The sequence below is a fragment of the Leptonotus elevatus genome, chromosome 8 (genome assembly GCF_054856555.1).
Source record: "Leptonotus elevatus isolate MCC_2025b chromosome 8, RoL_Lele_1.0, whole genome shotgun sequence".
NCBI lineage: Eukaryota > Metazoa > Chordata > Actinopteri > Syngnathiformes > Syngnathidae > Leptonotus > Leptonotus elevatus.
In genome coordinates this window covers 22,710,581-22,725,192 of record NC_141246.1, presented here as the reverse complement: position 1 = coordinate 22,725,192, position 14,612 = coordinate 22,710,581, and the positions used below count along the sequence as shown (strand labels likewise).

At 39.9% G+C, this 14,612-nt stretch overlaps 1 protein-coding gene across 2 annotated transcripts; it reads left to right on the top strand.

The window, feature by feature from the left end:
• The first annotated feature begins 1,773 nt into the window (after positions 1-1,773).
• LOC147170235 (uncharacterized) lies at positions 1,774-14,225 on the top strand. 2 transcript variants are annotated; one of them, XM_086082138.1, is made up of 5 exons: positions 1,774-1,938; positions 2,019-2,140; positions 4,204-4,882; positions 4,962-5,054; positions 7,468-14,225. In XM_086082138.1, the coding sequence occupies exons 3-5, from the start codon at positions 4,244-4,246 to the stop codon at positions 8,725-8,727; spliced, it is 1,992 nt and encodes a 663-aa protein (XP_085938264.1). In that variant the 5' UTR covers positions 1,774-1,938; positions 2,019-2,140; positions 4,204-4,243; the 3' UTR covers positions 8,728-14,225. The 2 variants fall into 2 exon arrangements, with proteins under 2 accessions (XP_085938264.1, XP_085938263.1); XM_086082137.1 differs by lacking the exon at positions 2,019-2,140.
• Positions 14,226-14,612: the final 387 nt, after the last annotated feature.

The window sequence follows — 14,612 nt, the reverse complement described above, 5'->3', positions numbered from 1 at the left end:
CGGCATGATCGTGGTCCTGGATTTGTGTGAGAAGCTGGAGGGTCACACAGTGACCACAGACACTTTTTTTCACTTCCTTTCCTCTGGCTGCTGAATTGAAGAAGAACAAAATGACACTGGTAGGACCAATCAGGAAAAATTAAGCAGAATGTCATCATTCTCAGCACCAGGCACCGGGAACCGGAGGTGATGCAAACGCCAAAGAAAAAGCCCAAAGTCATCCATGACTACAACAACTGCAAAGGTGCTCTAGAATATCTGCAACGGGTAAGCACCTGTTTTGCATATCATAAGGGGTTTGTCTTTGTCAAAGTTGTAATCTTCGTGTTTTTACAGGCTTGCAGCACATACTCCTGCGGGCATCGTGCAATGAGGTGGCCCATGTGCCTTTTTTACCATATGCTTGATGTGTCATGTTTCAATGCATATATCCTCTATACCGCTGTCCACCCTGAGTGGAACGAGGACAAGCCCTTCAAGCGGCGCCTCTTTCTGGATGAGGTGGGAAATGCCCTAATTTTGCCCCAATGTGGAAAAAAACATCAGGCTTCAAAAGAGCAGGAGGAGCAGGAAGCTGAACCCTCCACGAAGCGGACATGTGGACATTGCACAAAGCCAGTTAGGGCTCGTAATACTTGCAAAAAATGGGCCACTTTCATTTGTAAGGACCATATGACACCAGTGTGTCCAAGTTGTTAGATTGGGGGGATGTCATGTTTGTAGTGTTAGTAGTAGTTCAGTTCAGTTCAGTGTTCTCATTAGTTCTGTAGTTGTTTGTGTTTGTTCATAAGTTCTGCTAAATTGTTATAAATTTGTAATCATAAATTCTGTTATCAAAATCAATATTGTGACTTTTTGACCTTTTCAAGATTCTAATTACAAACATTTTCCACTTTGATTCAATATAGGGCATATTTAGCCTTTATGGTCATAGCACAATACTGCTTTTATTGCCCAGAGGGCATAAAAAAAACTAAACTAAAAAACCCTATATGTATGAATACGTATGATGCCACTGAACATTTTGAGAGGTTGAAAGAAAAAAAAAATCATAATTGACTTCATTATCACACTTCAAGAGCAAAGCCCAATTTGGGCTTAAATACCACAAGTCTTAAGTTTTTCAGGAAAAACTGGCATTGTCCAAAAAACAGGCATGCAGAAAAAATTATTTTATGATTTATTGACCTTTCCAAGGCTTTAATTATGTCATATGAAATATTCTAATTTGAATTGATTTATGTATTTCAAAATACAGCATAGTTAGTTTTGTTCATAGCACAATACTGTTTTATTGTCCATTTAGGGCATAAAAAAAACTAAACTATATAGGTATGATGCCACTAAACATATATTCATAATTTAGTTATGACACTTTTGACAAATTTGGGCTGCAATACCACAATACCAGCGCAGTCGACTAGTGGTAGAGTGTCCACCCTGAGATTGGGAGTTTGTGGGTTCAATCCCAGGCTTGGTCATACCGAAGCAGGGTAGTCTATTTGCGAGATGAGAGTGGTAACGTGGCAGCCCTGTAGCTTCAACGGCTTGCACGGGCGTGTATGGGCTACGACCTATCCATACTTACAGATCAGTGACTTTTCCCGACGGAGAGCAAGCGGCATTGACAGTCCATTCATAAGTAAAGAAATCATCGTGGGTGGATAGTGTCACCGTGTATTGTTCTGTACTTGCTTTTTCTCTCAATAAAGATTCATTAAAAATAAGCTCCATCCAGTAGGCGGCGATAGAGGCTGAATCTCCACGCACTATGTTTCCAGTTCCGAACTTCCGACAGTGGGAGAACGGCGCGTTGGCGAATACCTTTGCCATCAACATAACCTTGCAATTGAAGTGCAAGTCATTATTATTTTTCAGTTATAGAGTGATCAGAGGAATCCGTCTCTAAATAGCATCCAAGAGTTGTCGGACGGAAAGGTAACTATTATGGAATCTAAGCTAATTTGTGAAATGCTAAATGCTAGCTAACGCTGTTCTCCAATCTGCTAACGTAATAGCTGCAGTTAAAACAGATTTACTGGAACCCAACAACGATGGCAGGATAAATGCCTCTTTAATTAGTAATATTATTGACTGTGTTCTGAGCCGACGAATGCAAACAAAAGCTTCACAGCACATGGTAGGTATATGTGTATAATTTCAAAGATTACATGAGATCAGCCACATTTTATAAAGGCATTTACTGCTCTATACGTTTCCCAAGACAATTATTGTTAGTTGTCACAGAATCATGACTGTTTAAAACTGGTGAAAATGCACTAATTTGTGGCTGACGTCTTAAAGCAAAAGCAATATGGTCGAAATTTTAGGTGTTCGAGTTTTAAACTTTCAAAACCTTCCTAATCTTAAACCCAGAGGTGCTCTAGTTTGGTCCTCGAGAGCCCTCATCCAGCCTGTTTTCCATGTTTCTCTCCACTAACACACCTGATTCATGATCAGGATTGTTATCAGGCTTCTGCAAAGCTTGCTGATTAGCTGATCATTAGATGCAGCTGTGCTGCAGGAGGGAAACATGGAAAACAGCCTGGATAGGGGCTCTCAAGGACTGAATTTGAGCACCCCTGCTTTAACCTATTTTTTTAAATGCTGGCACAATTGAAAAGCTTGCTAAACACAGAAGCTGACATATAATGATGATGAACTGATAAGCTCAAAATAATTATAGAAAGCCAGGGACCTAGGTTTACAAAAATGTCCGTAAAGAGCCAAACAGTTTGTAGAAAACAAAGGAAAAAACATACAAATAAACACATTAAGAGTCGAGAATGAATACACATTCCATGAGTTGTTAAAATACACATTAATGTATAAATATAGCACAGTTAATAGGCATTTGTTGTTGATACAATTAATGAAATTCGAGTTGGAAGCGATGGAAAATAGGCAGTGAATATTTTGCTGTCACCGGCAACTCTCCTGCTAGCGCTATTTTGCCGTGACCAGCACTGGGCGTGATTCCTGCTTCGCTTCACCTTATTCTGTGTCTCTTCATGAAGTTTTCATTTTGTTTTGCCACCGAAGATTGACTGCTATCAACATTACCTGTTTAACCATAACCCTAACTGTTATCGACATTTTCTGCCTAATCCTAACCATAAACTTATAGGATGTTGTTAAGATTTTTTTTTTCTAATATACAAAGCGGGATTAAAACCTGTGATTTAACCTTTAGGCTACTAGCCAGAATTTGTGCTTGTTGCACGATTCACGGCAAAAAAGTGTAAAGTGGCGAGTTGCCGGTTACTGCAAAATATCCATTTGGTGGAAAATATTTGCCTCAAGGTAGGTCATTAACATCACAAGGGACCTAGCCAGTGGCAGGTGCAAAAAAGTGTGTGCCGAGCAACCAATTTACTTTACATTTAGCAGAAGAATAGAAAGTATAATAAAGATGTCCTTATGAATTTGTTAAATGACCGTCACCTGACTCACCTCAAAGTTTTTCAGGGGGATTTGCCAACTATAAATTTGGGAAATTATTCAAGTAATATACAATGTGTTGTTTGCTTTTGGTTCAAAATTGTTTTGTCGTGTTCTACATAATCAGTATGTAGTTGTTTTTAGGAAAAAGTAAAATAATGTAAACAGAGGGGAACATTGAAATCTGTGGTTCCATCGGCTTGTGTGGCTCGTTGAGTGACCACTTCCGACAGCTGGTCAGCGGCAGATACACACACACACACACACACACACACACACACACACACACACACACACACACACACACACACACACACACACACACACACACACACACACACACACTGTGCATACATACCTACCAATAGTAACTGGAATAGGTACTTAACTTCCAGTGTTTCCCACAGAGCTCAAATCTACTTGGGTGGGTGGACACTTGGGGACGCGGGGGTTCTCAGTCCTGTTACTTGCGTCACCTCTAACCTCATGATCCACAATTGAGTAACGGCGAACTAATGTTACATACTGTACATCTGTTTTGTTTTTGTTTATTTGGGGGGGGGGGTTTTTATTAAATTTTCTTGAAAACTGCTTAGGTGGTGGCCCGCCTAAGTATTAACATGGTGTGGGAAACGCTGACTTCCCATTCAATGTCAGTAGATGCCTCAATGTAAGCATAGTAACCTGGGTGTGAAAGTAAGATTATAGAAATAATTCAGTTTGGACAATGTTTCATGCAAATTTACTTTTCTTTCCCTGCAGTCTTTACCATTGCATCACATGCTGGATTTGTCAAGAGAAGATGCACTCAAAAAGACCTGAGTATGGCCAAAGGCAGCACTATGCTGACAGAGACAGAAGATGGAGGGATGATTGCAATGATAGACAGGAAGATAGGTATGAATACCATCGAGATGTACAGCGGGATTCCCATCATAAGTATGGTCGAACTGGGCCTGGCAGAACAGAGAGAAGCAGCAAAAGTATAGACTACAGTGACTCACCTCAAAATATGTACTCTCAAGACTGCATGGACAGAGACAGAGATAGAGATGACGATAGGAGGAGCCCAGTGAGGGGACGCTTGTCTTCCCCGGACAGGAGGTTTGCTGAAAAGAAAAGGCGAAGTTTCACAGATGACAGCCATGATGACTACAGCTATAGATGTGAGCCTGATGGCAAAAAATATAGACGGTCACCAGATAGCTTTTCAAAGGATTTTAAACATCTGTTGCCTCAGGACATCGATTTTAAATACAGGAGTATGCAAGACTCCAGAAGTCAGCACAGACATGAAGAGTTTACTTCCAGTTCCAGGCACCGCCAGCCATATGATTCCAGTCACAGACAACTGTCTCCCTATAGGAAAGATAGAGACGATCATGAAAGAAAATACAGTTACTCACTTGAGAGGAAATTTCTACAAGATGACTCAAAAAAGGTAAAATATGTATATCCAGATGAATAAATGATATATTTTCATGTATAGTAATGTAATATAACTTGTGTCACATGAATAGAGATATGTCAAATCCAGAGAAAGGAAGAATAGCTCGCCTACGGATCGTCATCAAAATCAAGCAAGGGATTTTTTGGATGAACCTAAAAGACGGGTATGTTTAACTCACACAAAGCAGGTTTCAACTACAATAGAAGATACATATTTTCTTAAACATTGTTGGCATCTAAGTCCCACACATGGCGTCTAATACAGTGCAGCAGTTGTTGCCTATTTTTAATATGTATTAAAATTAAGTGCTGTATCAAGTTTTGCCTTAACAAAGATAATAATGCTCTGTTTGGAGTAAGTACAGTGTGACAGAAAGTTGGCTTACTTAGGTAACCACTGCCAGAGAGTCAGTGTACCCGTGAACTACGGGTGGGATAAGTACCAAAGATGGCACAGATTCACGTGAAATTAAACGGTGTCATGATGTTCAGAGTAGATGTGTTTGTAATTTTCCATGGCGCACTTGAATGCAGTAGTGTACACAAACTAGCGTACAGACTTCACCAACTCGCGCTGGATTAAATTCACGCTACACTAAAATGCATTTAGTAGGACAAAAGCAAAACACAGGGATACATGGTAGTTGTAGCATCCAATTGCCTTCTCTGGAAGCTCATATCGGATGCAACATTTTCTCTCTTATAGAAAGGTATAAAGTCCAGATAGGTGAAGAACCATGCAGGGTACGGAGGGAGTGCAAGCATACCTGGACCAGTTCCATGATGGGGTACCCAAGTTCCAAGTCCGGTCTTCGAGAGCCCCTATCCAGCCTTTTTTTTTTTATGTCTCCATCCTCCAACACGCCTGAATCAAATAATCAGGATCGTTATTAGGCTTCTGCAGACCTTGCTGATCAGTTCAACATTTTATTCAGGTATATTTGAGAAGGGAAACAGGGAAAACTGGCTGGATAGGGACTCCCGAGGACCGGACTTGGGCACCCCTGTAATTGAATGTTGCTGGACAGATCTATTTTATATATTTTTTCTTTATACAGTACTGTAACGTTTTTCAAGTATGTTAACAGCAGACGTTGTTTTTACTTGTTTATTGTCAGCACACAAATGATGCGATGCATTCACAAGCACTTGACAAAGAAGAGAATACACAACACATCCTAGTTCATTACTTTTGAGTGTTGCGTGGCTGGTCGGGTCAGTGTGGAGGGGCGAACTACCAAGCTGATGGCTATTTATTACTACCACACAAATTTCCAATAACGAACTGGATATTATATTTCATATGTAAGCCCATGTGTTTACCACTCTTTACTACACATACGTCCCTCGTTTGTGACGTCATGTCCACTCTTGGCTGATTAGATCTTTTCGCTGTCTGTTTGGAAAATGCACTTGATACCAACAGCGACCAGACTCATCCACTGGTTACAGTGATGAGTCTGGTGTCCAGGCTACAAAATTTCTGGCGATCATTGTGAGAAGCTTGTGGAAGGCTATCCAAAACGTTTGACTAAGGTCATACTAAAGACAGTGGTGCTAAATACTAACTAAATGTATGTAAACTTTGGACTCATGAAAACCTGAATACAAAAATGCGTGTCTCATTATTCTGGCGCAAATATGCCTTTATATTGTGTAACTAAACTACACGTGTTTTAATTAATTGTAATTCAAGCCAATTTCATGTTGAAACTTGGAATTTGGGCCAGTTTGTAAAATTTGCAACTGAAGTTTGACGTGAAAAAATTCAAAAAGGTACATTTTTAAATGGCAAACAAAGAAATATGAGTTTCACTGTATTTTGGTCTTCTTCCTTAATTAGGCAAATAAAGCATTAGAAAAAGTTAGGTTTTAATCACATCAATGATTATCTTTGTAAAGGCAGAATACTTGATACAGCCAATTAAATTGTGCAGGTGTACTCATGTTGTTGGCCGTGACTGTGTGTCTGTAGTATACTACACACATTTTTAGTGAATACTTTTACTATTGTAATGTTTTCATACTAAATCATAGACATTAGAAGTGTAAACATTCCATACTATGAAATTAGCTGAAATACTCATGAAATACACAGAATGATTCCACCTTGGTAAGTATATGCTGGGTTTACATGGAGACTTTTTAGTCATTCCGATTGAAATCATTCAAATGCAGATCTCTGGTCACTTGTTTTCATGTGACGTGATCCATTCCAATCCGTTGACGCACGCAGCCTCGCCATTCAGATTTAGGTGTATACATGACGCTCGTGCGGATTGTTGAAAGGAATATAACACCCCTGTGATTCCGAATGAAATTCCATTTGAATTCAGCCTTTTCATTCCGATTGAGGTGTTTATATGGAGCATTTTGATTCCGTTTGGCTGTTCGAATTCATTCTAATCGGAATACATGGCTCCATGTAAACCAGGCTACTGTTGCTCTGCACTGATAGACTCCTATTTGACTGTGTGGGTGTACCAAATGACGGGTATGGTGTTTCTTCTGTATGTCTAAGCGCAAGTACAGGTAAAAAATACCATAAACTAGTTGCCTCTGTCCGTCTCCCATCAGTATTTTGAGCATGAGACCAAGCCCAGTCAGGATGTCCCTGAGAAGAAATTGACCAATGGTTTCCAACGGTTCCTCGATGTACTCAATAAGGGCGTAGATGTGGACATGCTCAACCAGATTGTGATTCAGACCCCTGAAGAAGGCTGTGGTCAACCACGATCTGCAGCATCTTCCCACAATGTGGTGGATCATCCCTACATTCCAAGAGAGCAGATAGGGCAACGAAATGTCAACAAATGGAATGAAGAGAATTTTGGGGAAGAATGCCACAGGCTGCCTTTTCCACAGAACTACCGTGGGTCCGTCAGCCCGAAAAGGAGCTCTCCTTATGACGACGTGTCCGTGTTACCTCCTGTGGTGGAGAAAAAAAAACTGACTCCCGAAGAGGAGCACAAGCACCAGCAAATTCAGGAAGTTTTGCAGGCCATTGGGGTGGACTTGGGATTCGAAGAGCTCGGCCAAATGTCACATCGAATCAATGAGCGATTATATGGAAAGAAAGAAAGCGATTTGAGCTACCAGAAAACAGGAAGCAGGGAAAAGGTCACAAGATCAGCCTCCTCTCCAAGGCGCCACAGCAGATCATCATCTTCCTCCTCATCATCATCGTCATCATCAAACAGACCTAAACCTTCATGTAATGACGACTCTGTTCACAGAGACTCGTACAATCAGAGGAATTTAAAAGTGGATCAAGTCTGGGTCCCTCGCACTGTCAGCAACAGTAGATCCTTGCTCAATAATCAGAAATGTAAAATCCAAGAAACTGTTCCTCCAAATAATGCCTCCACGACATTAAGACCCACAATGTTCACAAGGCCAGCCATTGGACCAGTGAATAACTCCCCAGTGCGGTACCCACCTCTGCTCCCCAACATTTCTAATGTAGGGCCTAGGCTCCTTTTTCCTTCCCTACCGCCTTTGCCTCATCAGCCTCCCCTAGTCCCTTTGTCCCGTCGGCCTCCCCTGCTCCCTTTTCCCTGTCGGCCACCCATCCTCCCTTACCCTTGTCCGTCACCTTTGAATATCCTTCCATCTGTACTCGCTCAAATGAGGCACTTTCTTCCACCACCTATGAATAACTTTCAGCCACCGATCAACCCAGCAAATGTGCCGAGGCACTTTTTTCCACCACCTATGAATAACATCCAGCCACCGATCAACCCGCCAGTTTCAATTCCCGATATAGATACTCTGCCAAAATGTACATCATCAAGACCTCGCTGTTTGCTGGTAATTGATACAAAACAACCCAGGTAAATGCTGAAATCTGTTCATTCCTGTGTACACGTGTGGACAAAATTGTAGGTAGGCCTCTGTTAATAAAACACACAACGTTCACTGAAATGACTTGTAACTGACAAAATAAATAATAAAGAAATGAAAATACTGAAAATAAACCAGTGAAATCCAGATGTTTCTTTTAAACCGTAACAGCTCCCTTGTTTTCAAGATTTAGTCATGTGATGTTTGCAAGCTGAGCCCTAAGACACTGGGATGTTATTTTCAGTTCACAGCAAGTAGAAAAATGGCCACCCCCTCTGATGGATAAATAGCAGAAAATAAGAATATATATATCATTAAAAATTTAGTCCACCAAGTTTTCTTCAATTCCTTGTTCATTTTAATGTCTTGTGCCACTAAAAGTGTATCAATTGACTAACACTTGACACAAAAGAAAACGTGGAATGCAGTGGCGTCTCTGACATGAAAAGTTGAGTGGGGCACAAAAAAGGGCACTTGACATCCGCAAGCAGCAAAGCCTACACAATAAATTCAATTCAAGATCGCAATTCAGTAAAAAAGCGGTATATAAATGAAGTAGCCTACCATTTATTCATAGCCTTACAAATTAAGGCTATGAATAAAACCTTTGAATGGTTAAAATAGGGCTGTGCAATTAATTGAAATTCAATTTCAATGATTACACTCCACAATTACAAAATTGCCATAATCGTAAACAAAAACAAAATATTATTAATACCCATTTGAGTTGTTTACATTTATATATTTGCACTTTTTTTTAATTTTGAAATGATGAAATCATGTATGCTCCAAAAGGAATTTACATAGTGTTTCAAATAATTGTATTTCTCTTAACATTTTAAAATGTTTAAACATTTTCTTTGTTTTGTATTTAAAAACAATCGTTTAAATAATTGTGATCAATTATTACCAAAATAACTGCGATTATTATTTTTTCTATAATCGAGCAGCCATAGTTCAAAATAAAAATGCTGCTAACCAGTGCTGTTCATACAGCTCAGTTCTAGCTTAACTTTATTTCTGATTTTCTTTGCTGCTTCAAATTCAACACATCAGAACGTTTTGCTGAAATTACTAAAAAGTGTGCTGTCCACAACAAGCAGTGCTGCTATAAGGTGGCCACTCTTGCAAAATCTCACCTTCACTTAAGTTGAGCTACAAGCATCCTTTATAACGAGACAGCTGCAGTGTTTTGCCCTGTTTGTTTCTGCAGCGCTGTCTCTCTCTCTTGAGCGAAGTCATCAACGAATCTATTTCATTCATGAAAACCAATCTATCTAACCCTGCCTTCACGTGTTATGGGAAAGATGGACCTTACCACTCGAAAACTCCTAATTACGACCAAGTTCTGTTCATGTCCTTTTGTTGTTATAGCAAAATTGTGTATGCTACGTAATTGTGTAGATTCTCAAACAACCTGCTGTGCTAGCGGACGTTAACGCCCTTACAAGTGTTAATATTTCTTGCCATTCACAAATCCTCCGGCGCTCTCCGCCATGTTGAAACTTGAATAGTTCTCTTAACTCGGAAACTCTGGTATCAAAATTAATTCCCAGTTGTCCAGCAGAAAATACGACATGAGGGGGCGTTCATGTGCAATTTTCTACTCGACAGGTGGTATTTACCTTATTTTCGATACCACATGAAGGCAGCATGCTGCCATCCGCCAAAACGACATTGTGCTGTTTTCAGCACTGCCACCTGGCGATCAGGAGGGACGAAATAGAACTGAGCATCTGTTGATTGAGTCTTGAAGTCACGTGACACCAGTCCTGTATTTCAATTGGACGATGGGCCCAGTTAATGTGGCCCCATGGCGGTCTATGGAGAGCAGCTTGGGACAAGCGCACTGTGATTTGAGTGTCTCATCCACTTCAACACGCGTCCATGGGGCCTGCCCTCTCCTGTTTAGAAAGTTAGACCATTGAACTTGGCTTTGTATTATACATATATGTTTATAAAGAAATTACCTTACAAACATAATTGGTATTTATTTTAATATTATTGTTCTTAATAAAATGAAATTTAATAAATTATGAGTTATGAAAAAGACCAATTATGAGCCTGCATAGTGCTCAACAGCGCCATCTGGTGGGGCCTGGCCCCACTGGCCTCAAATGCAGAGACGTCACTGGTGGAATGTCTAAAAGCACCGTTTTGGGCAGTACAATGCTTTACCAGCACCCCCCTCTCCTGGTTCCGCTCCTATCCTTCTGACCGTACCCTGTTCATCCAACTCAGATGTTTTAGATCTCGCCCCTTTTCCTTCATTTCAGGTGTTCCTCAGGGTTCTGTCCTTGGCCCCTTGCTTTTCCTAATCTACCTTCTCCCTCTTGGTCACATCTTCAGGAAGCATCACATTCACTTTCACAGCTACGCGGATGACACCCAGCTCTACATCTCCAGCAAACCAAACTCCGCACTCCCACCATCCTCCTTAACCAACTGCCTCCAGGAATTAAAATCATGGTTCACCTCAAACTTCCTCAAACTAAACAGCAATAAAACTGAACTCCTCCTCATCGGCACCAAATCCACCCTAAATAAAAATAAACAATTTCTCTATTTCCTTTGACGTGTCCTACATCTCCCCCTCCCCTCAGGTCAAGAGTCTGGGTGTCATCCTTGATAGCACCCTCTCCTTCACCTCACACATCAACCACATCACTCCTTCAGCATACTTCCATCTCAGAAACATCCACCGGCTCCGCTCTTCTCTCACTCCACTGCCATACTCGTACACAGCCTCATCACCTCCCGACTCGATTACTGCAACTCCCTCTTGCTTGGTCTTCGTCCGAAAACTCTCCATAAACTTCAACTGGTCCAAAACTCAGCCGCTTGCATCATCACGCACACGCCCTCCATAAACCACATCACACCTGTCCTCCAACAGCTCCACTGGCCCCATCACACACTGCATCCAATAAAAATCCTGCTCCTCACATTCAAAGCTATCCACATCTGCCCGCTCTCTCCATTCCTTCTCTCTCTTCCTTACTGTGCCCCCGCAACCGCCTCGTCACCAGGCTCTGCTCCCCAGCTCTGATACACTCTCCCCGCTGACCTCTGTAACATAGACTCACTAACACATTTCAAATCCATTCTCAAAACCCATCTGTTTAGACAAGCCTACTCACTCTGTCCATAACTGCATTGTCTTTTTTATGTTTTATTTTATGTTGTTCTTAATATTGTATTTGTATGTTTTTAACTGTTGTTGTAAGGTGACCTTGGGTGTCCAGAAAAGCGCCTATAAATAAAATGTATTATTATTATTATTATAGCTATTTATGTAAGAACTTATGAAGTGATTCTGGTCTCTTATTATCTTTTTATGACTTTGAAAGACATCTTGATAGTTCTTAAAATGAACTCTCGTGAGCTATTTTTAATTTCATTGATATCCAAACAAACCTTTAGTTGTACTAGGCATATAAAATGAACAGGAAACTGAAGACTAGGGTGATCTTTTATTTTAAAAAAATGTGGCTGTTTATGTACAGTTGTGATCAAAAGTTTACATACACTTGTAAAGAACATACGGTCATGGCTCTCCTGAGTTACCAGTTATTTCTACAACTCTGTTTTTTTCTCTGAAAGACTGATTGTAACGGATACTTCTTTGGCACAAAAAGCATCCATAAAGTTTGTCAATGAAATGAGCTTCATACGATTGCCTCTTATAACATTGCCTATTATACCTCTCATACCATTGCCTCTAACTGATTTTGAGTGAATTCGACTTCTGAGACCATTGAAATGGGGCTCATTGGATACCAATGCCCACAAATGTTACAAATCATTGACTTAAACAAGTGAGGAAAGTTGCTTGGAACCATTTCAAACCAGCTGCAGGTCCCAAGAGTCAACTGAGAACCACCCAAAAAGCAGATCTGCCAAGAATTAGAAGCTGCAGGAATGCAGCTGTCAGTGTCCACAGTCAAGCGTGTTTTTGCATCGTCATGGACTGAGAGACTGCCGTGCAAGAAGGAAGCTCTTGCTTCAAAAGTAGCACCTTTAAAGGGCTCGACTAAAGTTTGCTGCTGATCATATGGACTAACATAAGACCTTCTGGAGGAAAGTTCTGTGATCAGACAAAACAAAAATTGATCCGTTTGGCCACAATGCCTAGCAATAAGTTTGGAGGAGAAAAGGTGAGGCCTTAACCCCCAAAACACCATACCATGCCTACCACCAATAGAACTTGTGCTTTACACCGAGTAAATGGGATAATGAAAAGGGAGGATTAACTTCCATTTTCCCCCCAAAAAATCATCAGCTCAAAGGTTGTGTCTTGGGCGCACAGTTGCGTGCTCAAACATCACAATGACCCAACCACACATCAAAAGTGGTAATGGAATGGCTAAATCAAGCTAGAATTAAGGTTTTAGAATGGCCTGCCCAAAGTCCTGACTTTTTAAACCCCATTGAGAGCTTGTGGTCAATTCTAAAGAAAGTCCCTGTCAGCAAGACAACAAATTGAACTGAACTGCACCAATTCTGTCAAGACGAGTGGTCAAAGATTCAGCCAGAATCTTGCGGATGGCTACCAAAAGCGCCTAATTGAAGTGAAACTGTCCAAGAGACATATAACCCAATATTAGCATTGCTGTATGTATATTTTTGACCCAGCAGATTTGCTCACTTTTTCTATTAACCCCGAATAAAGTCATAAAACAACAAAATTTCATGAATCTGGTTTTTTGTGATGAGAGTATCCGTTCCAATTACTCTATCAGAGAATCAAAAGAGTTGTAGAAATAACTGGAAGCTCAGGAAAACCATGACATTATGTTCTCTACAAGTGTATGTAAACGTTTGATCACGATTGTACATAAACAGCCATGATTTCCCTCAACTGTTAATACAATGTATGAATGCTTTATAATGTAGATGCAACTTGTGAAATTATTACTGTTTTTATTTGTTTGGTTAAATATTTTTTGGCAGTTTTTCATTTTAGCCACCCAGTAATGTAATACAGTAAGTGACTGACTGCTGCCTTTTACTTATACATTACTTTTTTTTTCTTTTTTTTTTAATTATTATTGTTTTAAAACTTCACCCGACATGGGTGGCATGGGCTTTTTGTTTAGTCAGTAACCATTAAGACAAACTCCTGTCTCACATTTATTATTTGTGTCGGTTACAAGTTATTTCAGTGACCAACAATTATTTAGATATTTGCATATTTGTTGTTATTCACTGTTAAGTACACAGGCCACATGCAGCCCTTTGGATTTTTAATTTAAAAAAAATATTGATGTGATTGTAAGAAAAGACCAGAAAATGTTAAATACACTGACAATAAAATAGGAGTTTCCTAACAATGTGATGTGATTATCAATTTAAACTGATTGATGATTTGCAATCATTGGATAGTTGCTTTATTTGTTTTACACATTTTCATGCACAAAAAATGCTTGTAAATATACTCTATGTTTTGTAATACATTTGTTACATTCTCTAAGTAAAGAGTTTGAAGTGGTCTTGGAGTCGTTTGTTTCTTGCAAATTGGCAAAATCTGACAGTAATAAGTAATGTATATTTCACACAATTTTCTATGTCAAAGTCAAAGAGGATAAAGATGATCGAAGCGAAATTTGTGCATGACATACTCATTAATTTGGGGGAGGGGGGGGGCATTTGGACTTAACGGAGAGAAAAAAAGAAGAAGTATATTCCATTCTGCGGAACATGCAGTATGGAGAAAAAGTAAAGTAGCTTTGTTTATGCGATGATGGCTAGACAAGGTAAAGGTTCTTTAGGTGATTGTACGTTTGAAGTAATGGGGCTAATTGTAAACCTTAAAACTATAAACAATCATTGAACTATACAAAATCAGTCAATGCAGGAGGAAATATGCAATAAATCAT